General features: G+C 41.7%; 1 protein-coding gene across 2 annotated transcripts; it reads left to right on the top strand.

Annotated features, from left to right (window-relative positions):
- The first annotated feature begins 1,169 nt into the window (after positions 1-1,169).
- On the top strand, positions 1,170-19,575 carry itpk1a (inositol-tetrakisphosphate 1-kinase a). 2 transcript variants are annotated; one of them, XM_047021860.1, is made up of 11 exons: positions 1,170-1,316; positions 1,559-1,713; positions 5,869-5,893; positions 10,297-10,422; positions 11,242-11,359; positions 13,962-14,060; positions 14,443-14,483; positions 15,410-15,575; positions 16,493-16,560; positions 16,799-16,961; positions 18,272-19,575. In XM_047021860.1, the coding sequence occupies exons 2-11, from the start codon at positions 1,619-1,621 to the stop codon at positions 18,526-18,528; spliced, it is 1,158 nt and encodes a 385-aa protein (XP_046877816.1). In that variant the 5' UTR covers positions 1,170-1,316; positions 1,559-1,618; the 3' UTR covers positions 18,529-19,575. The 2 variants fall into 2 exon arrangements, with proteins under 2 accessions (XP_046877816.1, XP_046877817.1); XM_047021861.1 differs by lacking the exons at positions 1,170-1,316; positions 1,559-1,713 and adding an exon at positions 1,736-4,270.
- Positions 19,576-20,400: the final 825 nt, after the last annotated feature.

Genomic DNA, 20,400 nt, shown 5'->3' with positions numbered 1-20,400 from the left:
GAAATATGTTCCCTTTTTCCCTATTTTGAGGAAGGTTCATGAGGCAATATATAAAATGGAGGATGGGTCTAGTAGGGGTTAAGGCTGTCTGTGTCTTGCTGTTGTAGATCCTGTATATGTTTTTCCATAAGGAAGGCTGTGGAGGGGTGTCTGCTCTTGCATGGGCAAAAAAAGTACATGTTTTGAATATAAAAGGGAAATGTGAGAGTCCCCACGTGTTACTGCCTGGACAGGTGTGGGATGGCTTCCCCCTGCCCGAAGAGTAACTGTCAAACAACAAATCAAATTTATTTGTATAGCCCTTTTTACACGCAAGCATGTCACAGAGGGCTTCACATGCGCCCATAGAACTGCCCCTCAACCAACCTAAACCCTCAAGGAAGACAAGGAAAAACTCCCAGAAAAACTCCCACCGGGAGAAAAAATGGAAGAAACCTTGGGAGGAGCAATTCAGAGAGGGATCCCCTCCTCCAGAGACGGTTGGTAAGAGAGCAGAATTATAGCAGAATTATACACGATGAAGACCACTTTTTGTACTAATATGTCAATTGAATTCGTTATTTCAAATTAGTTCTTTTGATTGGCAGGGGAATGATGTACCTTCCCCAAATCATTCCATTATTCCACCCGTTTGATGTACACAGCCCCACTGACTTTCACGGAAATTGCAAAAAAAAAAAAAGAAATCTGTTTGTTTTGCCAGGACTGTTTGTCACATCACAAGATATTGAATCAAATTAGTTTGGTACTTGTTTTGGCATTATGACAAGGTTTTAAAGGAAAAAGATACCACCAGTAGAAGTCCTAAGACATTAACACGTTTCCAAAATAAAAGGTAAAAAACAAAAAGTTTTACTGCAAAAAGTATTGTTCAAATGCTGAACTGTAAGGGTAAAACAAATCCAAATTACTGTAAATTAACTAGGTTAGTTTTTCTTCCTAACTAACTTCTACCTGCACTGCATTTACCCGTTTGACCATTCGAGAGATTGCAGAGATCTCTCTCTCTCGCTCATTCTCTTATTCTCTCTGTCTCTCTTTCTGTCGACATTTTTCAAGGGCATGCACACACCTTGGGGTGATGAAGTGTGTATACAAAGCACTAATGAAAGCTTCCAAATGGGACATATTGTCAGTCACTGTAACATTCTTGCTGCTAGCACGCGGTGCGTCAGAGGGCGTGCCAATCAGTGCATTTAAAACCATTCATTCAGTAGGCAACTTTCGGGTTTAACAGACTCGGTGCACCTTTTACATAACACAGGAGCTAACCAAGTGGGATTAATTTACAATGACTGTGAAGGACACAACCATGGGTAAGCCCACAATTAATATATCAGGGACTGTTGTGGGCGAGAGGGGGGTTCTGCGTACACCTAATAAACATCCCCGTTGATGTGCAACAGGATATACCTGAAGATGGGATGTTCTTGCGACAGTAGAGCCGACAATACATATTTTGCCAGAGTAGGCAATGTTCTGTCTTCATCAGCGATATAGCTACTATTCCTAGTTTGCTTTAACATTGTCTTTAACAAAGTTATTTTTGATTTTTCAGATTTGTTTTGAAGACTTTTACGCCAGATTCACTTAACATCGTAACGAAACTTTCTCAGAGATGCAGACTTTCCTTAAAGGAAGAAGAGTGGGCTATTGGCTCAATGAGAAAAAGCTTAAGAGACTCAACTTTGTGATATTCGTCGAAATGTGCAGGTAAATTCAAGTGAACGTTTGCTAATTCACCAAAACATGTACGTGCATAAATAATAGTGGCACGGGGTTGGTCACGCAGTTCAGGGTTGTCGGTTCAGTCAAGTGTTTAAAACAATAGCCTGTTCAACTTTAGTTCTGACATTGTTGAATAGTCCTCATGAAATGGTTTCACTTCATAAAATAGTCTATTTAATGTGTCTAACTCATATCCTATACAAGTTTATACAGCTTTGTAGGCAACATCTGAAACACAGAGCCTAAGGCAACATGTACCTCGTTTGATTTTAAGTTACAAATTGATTTAATGTCACAGGTACATCTGTCAATGGCAATTTACATTCTTTACATTTAACTTTTTAAACGGTTCTAACTTATTCACCTGATTGTAATACATAAAATTGCCAGGAACACATGCCACAGCAGTCGGAAATAAAGTTGCATCTGAATGTCAAACATATTGATCAGACAACTCTTCACTGTTCATAAAAAAACAATCATCTCCAAAGTGTATGACTGAATCACTTTATGGTGTTATTTGTCAAAGTTCTTAAAACATTACAGTGGGTCTTGCAACAAAAAAAGGATTGCTATACACCTGATGCTATAGATAATTGCTGGTCAAAGGCCACAAAGAAAAAAAAAAAGGCTTGTCTCCAAAGACAGTTTGGGTACACTGGGTGTGAGTCCTTACAGGCTAGAGACAGCAAACAGTATGACTGTCATGATACATTGTGCATACCTGTTATCAATCATAACCCCCTCAGAGGCAATCAATAAATTGATGTGAGCTGAGAGACCTTACACAAGTAATGGCATCAAGGTGCAACCATAAATTCATAAAGCACAGTTTAATACAAAGGCACTACTGGCTATCTGGTAGGCAACCAAATTACAATGTAAACACAACATTCTTCTGATTCTAGGCAGTGACACATCTACCAAAGCCTAATGCATCACTTCCAGTGATACTGTACTGAGATATTCTGTGGTAAAATTTGTGTCAGCAGTTGCCTGTTACACTGTTCCGTCTGTTGTGAAGCAATACACAAGTTAAAGGTGAAGGTTGTGGTAAGCACTTCATCTTGTGATCCTGTTCTGAAACTTGTCTCTTCACATCATAGGAGTAAAGACTTTGCAAGCAATCATAGGCTTGCTATTCAGCAAGAAACGGGTTCACTGCAAAGTATATCAACTCAAAAAACAAAAAATGTTTGTTAGTTACTTGGAAAATAAATAAATGTAGCAACAAAATAAGGCTTAGGGGATAAACAATGCAGGAAATCATACCTAAAATCAGTTTGTTTGTTTTTTACTTTATGGAGTTCTGGATCAATAATAAAACAAATACAGCCAAACATTATAATTCTAGTAAAAAGTGTGACTTCTGCATCAGACTACTGTATATCATGTGTTAACATTATACAGCTAAGAGGTCTTAAGAAATCTTCCTAAAAGAACTCTGATGTATACTACATGAGAGGAACCCCTGCAACAGTTTCCACAATTTTGACCTTAACTTAACACACAAACTAGATCCATAGATTCTGAGAGACTTTCAGATAGACTTCTTCAGTCCATGATAGCAATGACTCATGGTTCAAGTTCAAGTCTTTTATTGTCAGATGCGCAGAACAACACAGGGTCAGACTGGGCACTTTAATTCTTAGGAATTTCAGTGGAGTCCTTGTTGTTGCCCCCTGATTAATAATTCCTTATTAATAGAATAGAATAGACTTACTTAATTATTCTAAGAGGGGTCTTGAGGTGAGAAAAAAGCAACATGCCAAATGATATGATATTATGATGAGAATATATTATACCAGCATAATGTAATCATAATACCAACAACAATCATAGTAATACTGTAATATATGATGATATCATTGAAATAGCATTGGAATAAAATGCACATCAATATAATATACAACATGGATCAATAAGCTTATTTTCTTTTCTTGTGATCTGGCATCAAATCAAGACTCAAACAAAATCACGTGACAGCATTTTTCTTTTGACTAGTTAGCTTAGCTAAACAATTCAGGGTTACATGTGTCTTCTGTGCTTTGGATGTAAGAAGTGAAGTCACATATAGACACATTGTAGTTTTCTTACTGTTACCACTTATACCTGTTGGAAATAGGATGGGACATTTCACAATGTTGGCAATTAATAAGGAAAAAGAGACATTAGGCAGTCATAAAAGAAAACAAGCCTTCATCTTGCTGTCCAAAAAGCAATTTTTTGGTGACTTCCTGAAAGCACTTGAAGAGTGTCTGTTTGTGGAAGCTGCAGGACTACCGAGAGTTACATAACCTGCTGGGAGATCACAGGGGTGCATGGTAGACAAGAGCCATTGGCTCAGACTGTAGGAAATAGGTTGCACTCCAGAACAGGTTTTGAACATAATTGAAGTAACAGGTTAGTAGGGTTGCATGCTCTATCTCTGTTCAGCCATTGCAGATCTGGTTTAGCAAGTCAGTGATGTTAAAGATGACCAACTCCCATTGTCATGGTGTAACTAGAGGGAGCACTGCCTTTTTGGCTTTCTAAGACATGGGTAAGATTTACAGCAATGGCGCTAGCTTGCTAAATGATTTGTATTAGGACTGACGTAAAACTAATGGAATCTGATCCACTCACAATAAATCAGTCAGGCTGTGTTTGAAGTTGTGTATTTATATTTAATATAAAGCTTAACCTTTGATATGAAGGAATTATGTTGAGAACAAATGCTTGAAATGATTTAGACCGGATTGTTGGCGCAAGCAAGGACAAGTCGTATTTACATTATTTTCAGCTTGTACATGAGCTACGACAAACCAGCAGTAGGCCTCAAACATGTACAGGCTTGTTTATTTAGAGAAGTCTTGATTGGCAGGGGAATGATGCACCCTTCCCCAAATCATTCAATTATTCCACCCGTTTGACAAACACAGCCCCACTGACTTTCATGGAAATTGCACAAAATACCCATTTCTGTTTGTTTTGCCAGGAGTGTTTGTCACATTACAAGATAACTGACTATATCCCTTTCCTTTTGGGTTTCCAAAATAAAGCCCGGAGGGTTTTCTGTGAAGGAATCTGACAGTATTTCTTTTTTTTTTTGGTGATCTTTTGGATTTATTTATTATTTGCAAGCAGTTCAAACTAACTACAATTTCCCTCTAAAACCCTCTAAGACCCTTTCAAAACCAGTTGTGGACTAGTGCATTACTGTACCTGTAAATGTTTGCATGGTTTGTTGGGTTGCATACATCTAATGAGTTGTTACGGCTATGGTTTGGACAGTCAGCATGAGCAATGTCACAACTCACATTATGTAAACAAAGCTGGAGTCAGAGACTAGATTTAAACCAAAACGGTTTGATTATAAACATCCTCAGTGTGGTCACAATCCAGTAGAGAGCAGCCTTTAGGATTTAGGATTGGCCTTCAGGATAAATTGAAACTGGAAGTTGGCAGTTATCAGTGCAAACATTTTCTGTCATGTCCATTTGTTAAATACAATTCAAATGAATATAGAAACTCCAAGTGCTCGAAAATGACAATTGTGTCAACATTCCATTCAATTTTTGCAGAAGTGAGGTATTGTTATGCATTATGTGCAACAAAATTGAGTTATCTAAGAAAGATTGTGAAACCATTAACTTAAGCACTCCCCATCTGTATCTATAAAAGGGTTGTCTCTTACTCAACTGTGTTTACTCAACACGCATCATCTGTGTGTGTGTGTGTGTGGGAGGGGGAGGGGGGGGGTGAAGCGGGAAGGTGTGAGTAGGGTTTTCTTGCACTGTACGAGTCAGCCAGCTCATTTATGAGTCTGACAATACCAATTATAGGGTTTCCTCTTACCAAGGTTAGCACACAGATCAACATACTTTCAACAACAATTCAATACTTTTGAATGGATGCAATTGAATTGTTATGCACAGTTGAAGACATTGATGCAAACGTACATTATTAGCAAATGTCTGTTCTTGAAATACAAAAGTACTGAAATACAAGTACTTTGTGATGAAAAACTAGCTGTTCAAGGTGAATTTTAGTTAGGCCAGTAGTTTCTCTAATTTGTCAACAGTTGTGAGTTGCACATTGTTTTTCGTAAAGCAGGTGTAAATTAACCATCAAAGTTAATTGTTGATCCTCTCCCCACAGGTTACAAGGCATTGAAATGATCCAGGTAAGTTTCTCTATATCACCTTAATACTCCACCATTCCACCTCTTAACATGTTGACATTTGCAAATCATTGCACAGTTCTCCCGCTCAACCAGATCAGTGTACGGCTCATGCATGTTTTAAGCTTTAGAGCTCAGTACCTTGTGGTATGTAAGAACAGATAAAAGTTTATTGTTTTAAGGCATAAAATAACTGTAACTGTATATCTACAGTACACGAACATAGGCCATTCCCAAGCCTCAGTCATTAAACTAGCCACGCCCTCTATCCTTGACCTGTACCTAGCCTGGTTCATTGTCAGCTATACCGTACATATAGAAAAGGTACAGCCCTGAGATATCCAATCAGGCCCGTGATTTTGGCATAGCTAGTTTTATATGCCCCGGGTCCCAATGCAGGGCGGTCGGCCAAATGACGTAAACATGTGCAAAGAGGTTCAAGATGAAGGCCAGTGTGGAAAGAGTTGGTGACCTTTCCAATTGCAAGGACCCTGGGGATGAACCGTATGCCATTAAAAATAGACGTTCCCATCTTCTAGGCAAACTACAAGGGGAAAAAAATATGCATCCAACAATATGTTGGCATTGAGCTGGGAAGCTAGTTTAAAATCTCCAATGTCAAAATGGTGTCCATGATGGTGCACCAACACTGGGGATAGGGGTGGTTGTATCCGTGCGCAGAGGTGAAGTTATCAAGACCCTTATGCCAGATCAGTAGAGGGCAAATAACTGTGTGGGTGTTTCCATGTGTTCTGTGAGTAAACGATTAACATTGTAAAGAGAACTACAAGTTTGGAATGATGTAATGTGTCTGGAAGCATTTTTGTGGTGGCCAACTTGTCACACCAGGCATTGCTCAGTAAATGGCAGTGATCCATCTCAATATGGCAAGTATGCTGTGCGGTTTTGTGCAGTCTGCATGATGCATTTCACTGAATGTTACTATTTTGGTGGTAGAAAAGTGTGTACCATACTACAAACAACATGAGCACCTGCTTATGCACAGATTGAGCATAAAAACCTTCTGTAAAGACAAGTATAAAAGGAAAATTGATAGTATCTCTCTTTATCCAACTATCTTATAAATCATAATCCCATGGAACCAAGTGATTACAAGATGTCAACTTTAATGATGTGAGGCTTTCAAGAAACCAAATCATTCCTTACAAATAGAGGATGTTTTGAAAAACGTCACACTGTTGCTCATTATCGTTTCCACCCTCACCTGCCCTCTCTCTCAGTCTCAGTTAGGTCCTCTTCTAATACCTTACAGGTGCTCTGCTATTACAATGCTATTCTATGAGTAAGAAGACAAACTATACCTGAAGACACTCTTTTCACTGCAGGCAAATATTCACCGCAAACGTCTTTACATAATGAAGATGCCAAAGCTAGCTGAAAGAATGCTCCAGTAGTGCCGATGTACCACCAGCTTTGCCTATGAATCCTTCCGTAGAAATGATAACAGTGTGTTCTATAGCAGCAAGCCAAGCGTTACCTAAAAGAGTTTCCCAACAAGCAGCCAAATGCAGATGTTCATTTCTGAGTTGGTTATTTGTAGAGAGGTGCGTTTGTTTTTGATGATTTTCTGTCCATTTGGAGTCACAAGGGATCCGTCCTGGGAACGGGCCCAAAGTCAGCACAGCCTTGTTTTAAGAAGAAGCACGTGAAGAAGAGAAAGCTTGTAGAGGGATGCACGTTCTCTATGTGTTTGGAACGGAATACAGCCTCACAAAGCCTGTAAACTCACAAAGGAAAAGCACACAAACACAAGCAAACAAACAAATGCAGGCCCACAGACGAACAAATGGGCTTGCATGATTTTATAAAAAAGACACACAAGTTGCAGAACGAGTTGCATAACTGACCAATGTGCTGGTACTGAACGTTACAGTACAGTATGTGCGTTGAGGACAAACAATGTAGGTGTATGAGTAGATGAGCATACACCGTAGGCCTCAAGTATGTATTCCTTGAATCACTTGAATTCTTTGAAGTGGGTGCGTCCTGGAGGCCAGAAGTTCTTTCTGGTTGCCCTTCCGTGTTTCTAATGTACTGTGTTATCTTTGGACTGTGGTCCCTCTCTCCTCCCCTTCTCATCCTTCCTTCTCATGTCATGGAAGTTGACATGTGCTCATGATTTTTGACTCTGAGATCCACCCAGACATTCACTGAGGCGTCGGGGGGGCAGAACTGCAAACATGGTTGCATGTGTCGAAACAGCATGCAGTTCCATCTGATAACGTGCCGGAGCATGTCAAAACGTCTAGCCTCCACTGACACTATCTGCTCTCGGATAGAAACAGCACACTGATAAACCCTGTCACCAAAACAAGACTGGCTCTTTCCTATCGTTTGTTGACTGCATGTAGCACATACTTTACTGAGCAATACAATGATGTACACAGACTTGAGCACATATTGTAAGATAACATAGGCGGACAATTGGCATTTACGGGGGTTGAGTGAAAAGCAGAGGAAGTAAACTTTGAGTGGACTGTTATGTCACAAGTCATACCAAGGCTAACCACACCCAGCCATAGGTCGCCCACACAAAACAGAATAAATCTTTTGTTAATGATCAACTAGTTGTAAAATGCTGTTCTATTAGAGACAATAATTACTCACACTATCAGTACACGGACTCAAGATAATGCCTATCCCTAGTTTCTATGAATTTAGTCTGTTCAGCTGTCATTAGGAATATATCTTGTTACATTTTCTGTGTTTCTCCAAGCTGGTAGTATAGTGGTCATCTTTTCACAAAAATACATCAAGTTATTTAAACTGGTTTCCAGCTATTTAAAGAAGCATTTCTTGAAAAGACAAAATATGCCCTTACCTTCAAGAAATGTTAGTTGTATTCGTACAGATACTCTTTGTGTCTATGTACTCTTTCTTATTGTTCTTGCATTAACTGTCAAACATTAGCAGTGTCCTACCATTTTGCTTGTAATGCATCATACTTGGATACAACCTTTTATTTTTAGGAGGGTGTAACATGACAAAAGAAATTGATCCCCAAGTAATTTCAAGCTTGTTCAAACCTTGTTTGTTGTCAGGGAGGTGTGACATACACTTTTAAATAGCTTAACTCGAGTCAATTATTACTTCACAATTACATCCACACCCTTTGGTGTATGACCTCTCTGTCACTCTCTTTGTCACTCTCTCTTTGTCTCTCTCTCTTTGTCTCTCTCTCTTTGTCACCCTATATTTGTCTCTCGCTCTCTCTCTCTCTCGCCACTTACTAGTGAACTAGCAACATCAGTACAGGCCAGTCAAGGTAAACTAGCTAGCACAACAAGGACAACTGTGTTTAAAATAACAATACTTTCTTAGGAAAAGAAAGAGGGGGAGCACTCTGGCGTGCAATCATTGAACCACCATTAAAGGATGTTCAACATAAACCAACAGGGAACAGAACCCACAAGATAAACATTTTCAAATGGGTTGTTTGTCGTTTTACATCCCAGTTCCTCAGAAGCCACCATGTTTGTTATTGGCCTTCTGTTTGTTTTAAGCAAGTGGACAGTGACAGTTTGAATGTGAATGTAAATCTTTTCATAGACTCACTGTAAGTTAATGAGTTAAAAGGGCTCTGAAAGGTTTTATAATAGAATCCAAAGCACTTTGTCATTGGCTCTCACCATTCATCCTCTTAATAACCCCATTCATTGTTTCATAACAATGTATAATATACGCTGTACAAAGTATATTGAAAAGTTCCTTGATTAATGTTCTGGATATGTACAAGTGGTACCAGTATCATACTGCAGCTAAGCTGACAAGCTTTTCTAGCATGTTTTAACCAGAGACACCATCGGCTAAGAAGTTCCAGACCCTCTAGACTCTTTGAAATCCTTGTCGGAATTCCCCTAAGGGTCCCCCATATTCCCTTCCTTCATCCCACAACTTGGTGGGTCTGCAGTCTGCTCCTATATTTGGTGACGGCGTTCACCCTTTGGTGACGAACGTCCCACTGGCATCAGCCTCTGAAGGATTGTGGTGGCTTCACCGTGAAAGCCCCCCCCCCCCACACACACACACACACACTCACTTTTGCGGTTCAAACACTCGGTTTCACCATTGGCGTCCATGGAAAATCAATCCTTCAAAGTGTTTTGCCTTTCTAATTATTTATCTATTGTATTTTTTATAAACCTATAGGTACTGCAGTGTGATTAAAAAGGATGTGTTGCTATAGTCGTTGCTATATTATTTGTCGGTGCTTAAGTGCACGGTAAAAGATTGCCAAAACAGCCTCAGCTTTCAGACCCTCGATATTCAAAGCAATCGTTTTGTCAGTGTTTGTGTGAGGGCTTGCGACACTGATCTGTTGGTAATACAAGAGTATTTTGGTCTCCTATGACCTAACTCCTCTGAAATGTCAATCTCATCCTCAGCTGGATCTTAGTCAGCCCCTGGAGGAGCAGGGTCCTTTTGACGTCATCATCCACAAGCTGACAGACCTCATCCTGGAAGCCGACCAGAACGATACACAGGCCCTGCTGCTCATGCAGAGTGTCCAGGTAAGCCTGTTCATGTGGAGGAGACATTTTGTTGGATTTTGGTAACTACTGAACTTAAAGGGATAGTTAGATGTTCTTTTGACACAGTTCTTGTCCCAGCATGCTTTTGAACACTGATAGCTTACTGTTCAGTAAGTTGCAGGGCAACAAAGTAGCCTGAGATTAGCATATTTCCACAATATTCGCAACATAGATTCTGTACACAAAGTTATCAATTAATCGAATGTAGACCATAAACTGATAAATGATAATTGCCTTGTTGCAGAATTTGTTTTTAACTTTGGTAAAACATGATTTTGCCCATATTCTTTTAAAACTATGTCAAGCAATTAATGGCCCCTAGGAAAAGTTGATTAAGTCTTTGGTAGATCGTATCCACCTGCCCAGTGCCTAGTTAGGCTTAAAAGACTGTCAATGGTAAAGTTAGCAACTCGTTTTCACTGGCATTCCTTTCATTGCTTTGTATTCCCAGACATCTTGTAAACAGTATGCTCTCCACATGAAATAGTTTTGTGACCCATAACTCCTAAAAGCATTGCTCAATGTGTATTGTCAAGAAAAAAACTAAATTCCTCTCAGTCTTTTCCCCTCCTTTTATGGTTTTATTGATAGAGGACAAAAAGATAAAATCGTCCTCAAATTGTAAATACAGTATAAAAGAAAAAGGGATGATTAACTTGAATATTTATGTTACACATCCATTGAAGTTTATCTTCAAAAGTGGGATAAAAGCTTCATTTAATAACAGCTTTTTTTCCAGTACCTTGTACTGACAAAAAACATGTTGGACTGTGGTTGTTTTGTTTTTTCATATCCCAGGACTACATTGATGCTCATCCTGAGACAGTGGTTCTGGACCCCCTGCCAGCCATCAGGACCCTGCTGGATCGCTGCAAGTCGTACCAGCTGATCCACAGGCTTGAGGACAGCATGGGAGGTATGGAGATGGGGCTGTCCTGGAACACATAGACACACAAACACACACACACATTATTTGGGTGAAGAGCTGAACCCCGTTCAAGACTGTATCGAGATTATGGCAGAACATCGACCATCACACTGGGAATTACGGTCTACACACATACACCAACTGACCACAACACACACCCCCTCAGCATCCTCATTCAGTAGGTGTATGAGTCTCTCTTGACACACACTCTGATCCCCGTGGAAGAAACTCCAGGCAATTCAAAAAATACGGGAATCCATGTGTTGCCACCAGTGGCTTCATGAGCTGGCTTTCTGTTCCTCTTTTGTTCCAGCCTGGATGTCAAAACGCAGGCTCCATTTCGGGGCTTTCCGCTGGGGAAATGCATGGCTTAGAGTGGGTTTAGCCATAGCGTGTATGGAAACTGCCGACTGGCTCATCCTTTGTCAGAGGGTGTTAGCCAGCGAGATGGAGCTAGGGCTTGATAGCTAGGAACTATGGCACCTGCTGCCATAGAATGTGGGAAATGGAGGTGTTCGCACAACCCAAAGGTTTTTTCATGTGGAAGTCCATGTGGAAGTCCATGTGGAAGTCCATGTAAATAATTTACAGATGAATTGTAATTTACAGGTTAATTGTGATTAAACTCACTGATTAATCTAGAATTGACAGCATGGCTAAATATATCACCTCAAGTCAAAAGTTGCCCACTTGCCCTCTTTGCAAGCATCCCATAGTGCAGTGCCGAAGACCTGGGGTTCTCTGAGGTGAAATGTTTCTTGGCTCCGGACTTTGTACCGAAAGAAACAACTTTGCTTCAAGAGAGAAAGTGTGTTTTCCATGGGCTTCTGTCACCCCAGCAACCACTTCCATGGCAATTAGCTGAAACAGAGAGAAGGACCATGGGAAAAAGCAGATAACCGCTCGTGCTTATGTAACTGGCTACTTGAATGGACTTACACACGCCTAAATCAAACTCTAAAAGGAACATAGCATAGACATTGCAGAATCTACCTCTAACTTATTAAGTGTCACAACATTAGGCCAAGAGAAAAGCTTTTGTGCACCTCTGCAGTCCTGTTCCAGACCTCCCCCACACCCTAACTACCGTAGGCCTAAAGATATTTCTCTCTGGACTTTTAATAACTTCCCGGAGTCTTCATACCCTTGGTGGTTATTTAGCTAGGATTCTGTTTAGCCCTATTAGAGTAGTTCTGGCTCTTGGGGATGTGCTTACAAATGTTTATATGCTCATCCATTCTTCCCCCTCTCTTTGCTCAGTTTAGAGATTATTTACAAAAGGTCAGATCCGGAGTCATGCTTTAAATGCCAAGTCATCTCTTGACGGGGCAAAACCTTTTGTTTCTTATATGAAACGACCCTCAATTGGTAGATATGAAACACAGCCGACGTTGTGTAGGATGACGGATGGATAACCAGGGAGCGATAGTTAGATGGGAGCGACAAGAGACCCAAAAAAGAACGATTCCAGAGATCGAATGATGGACTGTGTTCAGAACGTTTCTGTCTGTTTGGGTAGGTATGCATGTTTCAAAACGGGCTCGTCTGTGTCCTCAAGGATCAGGAGGCTAAGGCCACCACCTTGCTCAGTGACGTCACAGTGCCTGTATTGTTGTCAAGCGAGCTGTGTGTTCCAGCTAGAGGGTCACGGTGAGCAAACATGGCGATGGGAGTCGAGCCCATTGAATCGAGAAAAATACGCGAAATAAAAAAGAGAGAAACTGAGAATGGCGGAGGACTGGTAAATGTTGAGAAAGAGGATGAAGAGAGAGAGAGAGAGATCATAGACAAGCCACAGATTTAGAGATGATTTTGCTCGAGAGGAATTGTGCATTGCAGTGTCAATAGCTGCTGCATCCTAGACATTGACTCAAAATAACCATCAGAACAGCTTTGAGACCATAAAGGGAAGATATGCTTCTGCATGGGGGAGAGGGAGGGAGACAGGGGAGGTAAGGCAGTCAGCGTTTAAAGTGGGATTTAAACAAGCAAATTGTTGTTCGTGTTGTGCTTCTACACACACACACACACACACACAGAGACACAGACACACAGAAACACTCCCCTTTGTATCTCCAACAGCCTCTGGAGCCAGCCATAGGGTCACGGCTCGGCTGGCTCCATATTTTCGAAGAGCGTCAGTGAAAGATCAAAGTGTTGTTACATCATCTCCGACGGGTGGAAGAAGCCTTTCAGCGTGAAGTTTCACATCCAAGTCGAATGTTGTTTACACATTGTGACTCTGACCTACGGCACCACATGGTCGTATTTCTTGAAGCAGGATTAGTGCTCCGGGTCACACGGTCCCCCCCCCCCCCCCCCAGCAACGTGGTCATCTTACTCTCTGTGTTTCTCTAACTGTCTTTGTCACCTCTCTCTGTCTCTCTCTTACTCTCTCTCTCTCTCTCTCTTTGTCTCTCTCATTCCAGCTTTCTCATTCTTAGGTTATGTTCCTCTAACTTTCTCCCTCTTGTCATTCAGCTGCGCGGTAGAATGAGCCACGCGCTTTGCGCCACATGCAAAGTTCGATCGGAAAACCTTAAGACGGTCACTGACCCGTGAAAATCTGATTCCCCCCCCCCCCCCCCAGATGACAGGCTCCGCTCTCCTCCCTTCATGGTCCTCACCAGCGAGTGTGGGGCTGACACCCTGCAGCTCCTGCAGAAACACGACATCACCTTCCCCTTCAGTAAGTTAGCACCCAGCTCCCCACTCTCTGGGGGGGGTTTGCTGTTGCATTGGAGTACTTGTAATTACAGTGGAGTTATTTTACTAAAGATTCACCAGACGTTGATGTCACGATGAAACAATATTATAGACGACTTGTTTTTTCCTCACCGTGTGGATGATTGATTAAGGATATTATATACACTTTCAAAGAAGTGACTTTTGAAGTGCTTAAGGTTGATTGAAAACGTTTTTATTTCAACTGCCGTAATTAAGAGGAATTGCAGTCTAAGGAGAGGGACTAGGAACTATTTGGGTAAAAACTGTCATTACTTCCCAGTTTTAGCAGAGCATCCTAATATAGTAAACCTTTTAACATGTTGATATATTTCTCTCAACTACAGTTTGCAAGCCGCGGGTGGCGCACGGCACAAATTCCCATGAGGTAAGAAACAATCTTTTTTCCCCCAGTCCTTTTTTATGCGACGACTTTGTCCGTTTATCAAGATGAAGCCTGTGTCTTTCATTCTGCCCCATCGGACAATAAAAAGACAACGCCTCTGAGGAAAACTAGGTGACCTTTGACCCTTGTGATTGATTTAGGATTGGATCACCTCACCAATAGCTCACTACCCTATCAGACATTATGTCTCTGGATGATATTTTGTCCCACCTTCATCTATTTTGCCAACTTCAATGAAAACAGCAAGGGCCTTTACTCATTAACTCCCTTTTTCTCTGGAAAGAATTGGATGGTTGTCGAGACCGATGTGTGTGTGAGTGTGTCACGGAACAAGGGATGGGAGGATGTGTCATTGGAGAGTCCGTTTACTGGCGAGTCGTTCGTACCTGGGTTTTATGACTGTGTACTTTAGGAGATAAAGCAGTTCAGTTTGCTGTCTGGTTGGATGGGACATTACAGCAGGCCATAAAGGCCATTGATTGTGAAAGCTTTCAATATTGAGTTTTCAGCACAGATAAGAGCACACCTCTTTGTCACACATGTTGTCAATGCCCCCACGTTTTGTGTCACCTTTCTCTTATGTCAAACAGAGCTGTAAGGACAGGACTGAATGGTGTTTCAGTGGTGGTTCGTTTCCTGCACATGTGGAATCACGGGGGAACTTGGCATTGTAGTGATCAAAAGCATTAATGACATAAATGGAGTTGAACGATGAACAGTCAAATCTGGCGCAGGTTTTAGAATTAAGTGGTAGTTGAAGTTTACACAGATCAATACAAGTTTCGAGTCTGGCTATTTTCAACATGGCTAGCTGAGTGATTCTGCGGCGCCTAGCATAAACTACAATTTTGGTTTCCTGGTTCTGCTTTTTATTTATTGATCCCAAAAGACTGTTTCACTTTCCTTAGATGGCCATCATCTTCAGCGAGGAGGACCTGAAGGACATCAAGCCTCCTTGTGTGATCCAGAACTTCATTAACCACAATGCCGTGCTGTACAAGGTCTTTGTGGTGGGAGAGGCATACACTGTGGTGGAGAGGCCCTCTATCCGGAACTTTCCCTCCGGACCAGCAGGTGAGATAGGGAGTGCTAGTCTGCCCAACTCTATGACTCACTACAAAGCATTAAAGATCTCCATGTATGTGGTCATGTGTGCCAAACACGTGCCTAAGTTAGCATTGCATTCAAGTCACCCCACAAAATACTTCTACTAATGACAAAGCTAGCATAATCTATTGAGCATAATATTAATCTAAGTGAGCTAAAACCCGAATGGACTTTTAGAAACAGAGAGATCCAGTTAGCCCGTAGATACAGAGTGTGTGTAGGTGTAAAGGAGGTGTGTGTGTTGTCTGTAAATGAAACCCAAAGTCACATCGCTCGGACTAAGCTGTGAGCCACAGCTGCATCGTTCATTCCCTAATAAAGAAAACTGCTACGCAACTGTTTATAAACACATATTTGCTTTGAGCGGTCGGCAGCAGCCGGATTGGCATCCATAGGGACTTCCGAGGCGCTCCGTTTGGGCGTTTCACCCAACACCCCCCCCCCCCCCCCCTGAGGCCCTCCCTTGTTCCGTGTTTGTGTTTCGTCTCGGGCCACGTGTTTGTGGACGGGATCCGTCTCCCCGGTTCAACTCGCAGGCGCGCCTTCGAGGAGTGTCGTCACGGCAGCAGACACAGCGAGGCGACGGAGACACTGCTCTCTTCCGCCCCCTGTTGGGACATAGCTGAATTGTCTTAGGAAGTGATGACTGAGGAAATGTACACATTAGGCACAGACTTTTTGTGATTTGATTAGAGTTTATGATCAAATGACTTGTAACGTCTTTGGCTTGTTATGTCACCATAAAGGGCTTTGCAAGGCCGGCATAAATGAAGTGATTCTTGCACTTGAATGTGAAAAAAGTCAATTTGAATGCATCTTTAGTACTATTTCAGTACAGATGTGTTTCCCTCTAAAGCGTCTTGTTTGGGAATTCTGTCTTTCAGAGAGAACGGCGATCTTTTTCAACAGTCACAACGTTTCAAAGCCAGAATGTGCCTCTGACCTTACCTCTGTAAGTATCTACAAAACGTCTTGTAAATACATATTGTCGTTTAATTTATTTGATGGAGTCATACCGATGTGGGACCGAAATGTCCCCTTTATGCTTTGTTTTTAATATGCTCATTTGATTGATGTGGTCACAAATCTGTGTTGACGTTGCCATGGTTTTTCGGGGGCTCCGGAGATGATAACAACAGTTGGAGAGAATGGAATGTTCTGGAACTGACCGCAAGTTTGTTTTTTCTCAGAGGGACAACGCCGAGGGTGTGTCCAGACAACCCAAAGATGATGTCATCAGGGAGATCTCCAGGTGTCTGCGACAGACCCTAGGTGTGTCGCTGTTTGGTATCGACATCATCATTAGCAACCAGACAGGCCAGCACAGTGTCATTGACATCAATGCTTTTCCAGGTCAGTACTGCTATTTGAAGTAGTTGATACTTAACTGATGCACAAACAAGGTTTTTTAACAGTACACCTGTCACAGCACTGGAGCTATGTTGGTGTACTGTACTTCAAACCACTTACATAACAAAACAGGTTATTGGTGAATTTGTAGAGTTAGGTCTGTGGTGGCCATTTGAATTGAATTTCTTTTGAGGCTTTCTCACAAACCAGAACTCACCACAAATTGTGTTTTTATATGGTAACACTGCTGTGTGAGAGGTCAGCTGTACAGACTGTTTGGGTTATTCTGGAAAGCTCCACGAGGTGGCTGTGTTGAGCCTGATGGACGAGCTCAGGATGATGTCACGCTGCTAGAATGTTCTCTGTTTTACGTCCAAACACCACGGAAGGACGGCATGACTGTGTCTGAGTAATACATACTTTCATTTGCTCTATTCTGAGAGAGAAACAAGTTATATATACTCTGTCAAATTTGATATATTTGTAGGATATTTACTTTAAATTTGTTTAAAATAAGTACATTCATATGGTAGCGGGGAGGTTTACTCACAGTAATAATAATCATAATTTTTTGTATTTGTAATGTGCCTTTCTTGCACTCAAAGTGCTACTATAGCAACATTGTTGTTGTGTCGAAGTGCCCGTGAGCTTGGCTTTATGATGTGGATTTTATACTATCTTGACCTTGCTGAGGTAGACACACACACACACACACATACACTTCACATGATTACTAAACACTAAACGTCTCCCATTACCATGGAGACGGTTTGTTTCCCACCGGTGGGTGTTCACAGGCGTCACTTGTTTATGTCACGATAAGATCACAAGTAGTCTGCTATCCTTCCAATCACCGACATGGCTTTCTTAAGCCTCTGTCCTTTCTCTACTCAGCATAATCTGTGTGCTTGTCGTTAGCCCAGAGAGAGATAGCAGTCTGCTGACAGGAAATTACGTATGAGTATAAATCCCCTATAATAATACATTATTGTAATCATGAACCCTATCTGGTATAGACATCTAAACGGCAGTGTTATGGGTTTCTAGGTGACGAAGGGAATGGATGTGTGTTGTTGTGGACTCCTGACTTTGGAGATGTTTAACAGTCAAGAACAAAGAAAGTTTTGAGCTTCTCTGAGCTGTTCTGTTTCCTGAATGGTTCCAACCTGCTGTTGGTTTCACACATACAGTAATTAGGCTGTACATGCTGTTGTGAGAAATCGCCCAACTCTGTTCTCCTGGGCGGATAGTCGCACACGACCTCGTTCTGTCAACATACTCATTCGAAAGCACCTGTGTGTTCCCCTCCTCAGGTTACGAGGGCGTCCCCGAGTTCTTCCACGACCTGCTCAGTCACCTGACCAGCGTGCTGAAGGCGCAGGCGTCGGAGACAAACAACCCCTGCGGGAAACCCTGCGCGCTCCTGGAAAAAGAGGCCGGCTCCCGCTTCGCCGAAGGCGAGGGCGTCAGGAGGGGCGCCCATCAGGGACTGGGGTGTAACTCGGAAGTGCCGGCGAACTTCCAGCAGCACTGCGTGTCAGCCATAGCAACCAAAACCTCCTCGCACTGATACGAGTCTGTTCTCTTTCTGCTAGGAGAGACCCGTCATGTCACATGATCAAACCGATTAAATCTTCCTGATTGCGAGGAGAAGAAGACATCCGAAGGGAATGTTCTCTGGTGGTTTTGCAGACTGGTGTACTGTAATTGTGTTCTTGGGGATGTAGTTCTGACTTACTGGTGATGTTTCCCTTGTTTGACTTGTGGGAGCCTATATCCATGAGTGGTCTTTACAGGCGAATCACTGACTGAATACATGTTCGTTGACGTGTGTGTGAATGTTATGAACGTTACATGTTCTGTTTGATATGTTCTGTTTGTTTGTGGGTGTGTGGGGGTTGGTTAGACCTTTCTATTCTAGCAAGTGCTATGTGTGCATACTCAGGTTAAAGTTTTTCCTTATTGAAAGCTTGAAGGCTTGAAAAGAGGTATCTCTGCCACCCAAAAAAAGCCTTTTGCTGAAGTATCGGCAAGCTCTCAGACAGACATACCTCCACTGTGACTCTCCTAAGAGCTCTCTTTTTTACTTGGATATACAAAGACTATCACCACTCCATGAAACCATTAGTTCTCCATGAAACGTAATTCAGGGTGTAAGCATGTTTGAGCGTAACATGAAGGAAAATACATGTACTAATTTATGGTGAGTTGGGGAATAACATGCTGTCAAATCATTTTTCTGAACAAATGCCTTTGAACAAATTGTGTGTTTTGTAAATGATAAATGTACATTGTGCATTGTGGATAATGTACATCCACATAAATGTATATAATGCAGATGCATTCATTCATTCGATCTCTAAACAGGGGTATACAAATATACAAAAGACCAAAGAGGCCTTTTTAACATGGGTTAAACTTTCACTCAACCTATCTTGACAATGTTATTGTTCTTTCACAGGAACAAGTGAGTGTTGAATGTATGTACAGTATAAATAGCTGCATATCAATTAATATATGATGTTGTTTTACCACAATGAGGTGTTTTGTTTCTAATTATACTTTGAGAAATATGATCAATATTGAGAATTCTGAAATAAATCTCACATCTACATTATACTAGTGAACCTTTACATTATATTTTATGTTGAGAAGACTATTTTCTGTATATACTTCATAGAATAGCATGTCATGGAAGGAGCGACTTCCGTTCTGGTGGGTTCCCACTCGGTTTTACTTGCACATACATAATTCAAAACAAGATTTGGTTTCCAATGCGCTAACTACACAAACCCAGCAAAACATTAGATTCTGCACTCGGCTGACACGACCTAGCCATGGTCTCCTGACATTGTGGGTGGATAGTGGGTTACAACCTGGGTTTAAGGTGTTTAGCTGTAATTTATTCCTCTCAAAGCCCATCAGTGATGCAGTAAGCTACCTCAGCTTTGTCAGTGCCTTCTGCCTTCTATGCTCAGTCCAGATGTCGCAGCCAGCCTAGTCTGGAGCTTGTTGAAACTGAGCAGTCCCATCGCTTCAATCTATTTACAGTGTAACATACATCGCAAGGTAACTGCTTTGTTCTGCACGGTGCTGTCCTGTTCTTTGGTCCTGGCAAGCTAACAACGAAGAGAGAAGGTACTCCAAGCAAAGCAGAAAAGAACACCTTTTTTGTTGTTGCCACAAACGAAATCCTTGCTATTCAGGCGTGAGCAGCATTGGTGGGTAGCCGCACTCCAATCTTGACAGTGCTTCACGCCTGCCCAGGGTGCTATTTAACCTGAGCTGAGTCGCTGAAATTTAGAATGGATGGAGGGCAAATAAATGAAATGATGGCATTGATCTATGCTGAATAGGCAACCTTTATATGAGGAGGAGGGGTGTAGCACAAGCTGCTGTGACACAGCACTCAATTTGTGGAGTGCAGTGTAGATAATTACTA

This window comes from Hypomesus transpacificus, chromosome 6, assembly GCF_021917145.1.
Source record: "Hypomesus transpacificus isolate Combined female chromosome 6, fHypTra1, whole genome shotgun sequence".
Lineage (NCBI taxonomy): Eukaryota > Metazoa > Chordata > Actinopteri > Osmeriformes > Osmeridae > Hypomesus > Hypomesus transpacificus.
The sequence above is the reverse complement of the archived record's forward strand: the minus strand, read 5'-3'. Positions and strand labels throughout refer to the sequence as shown.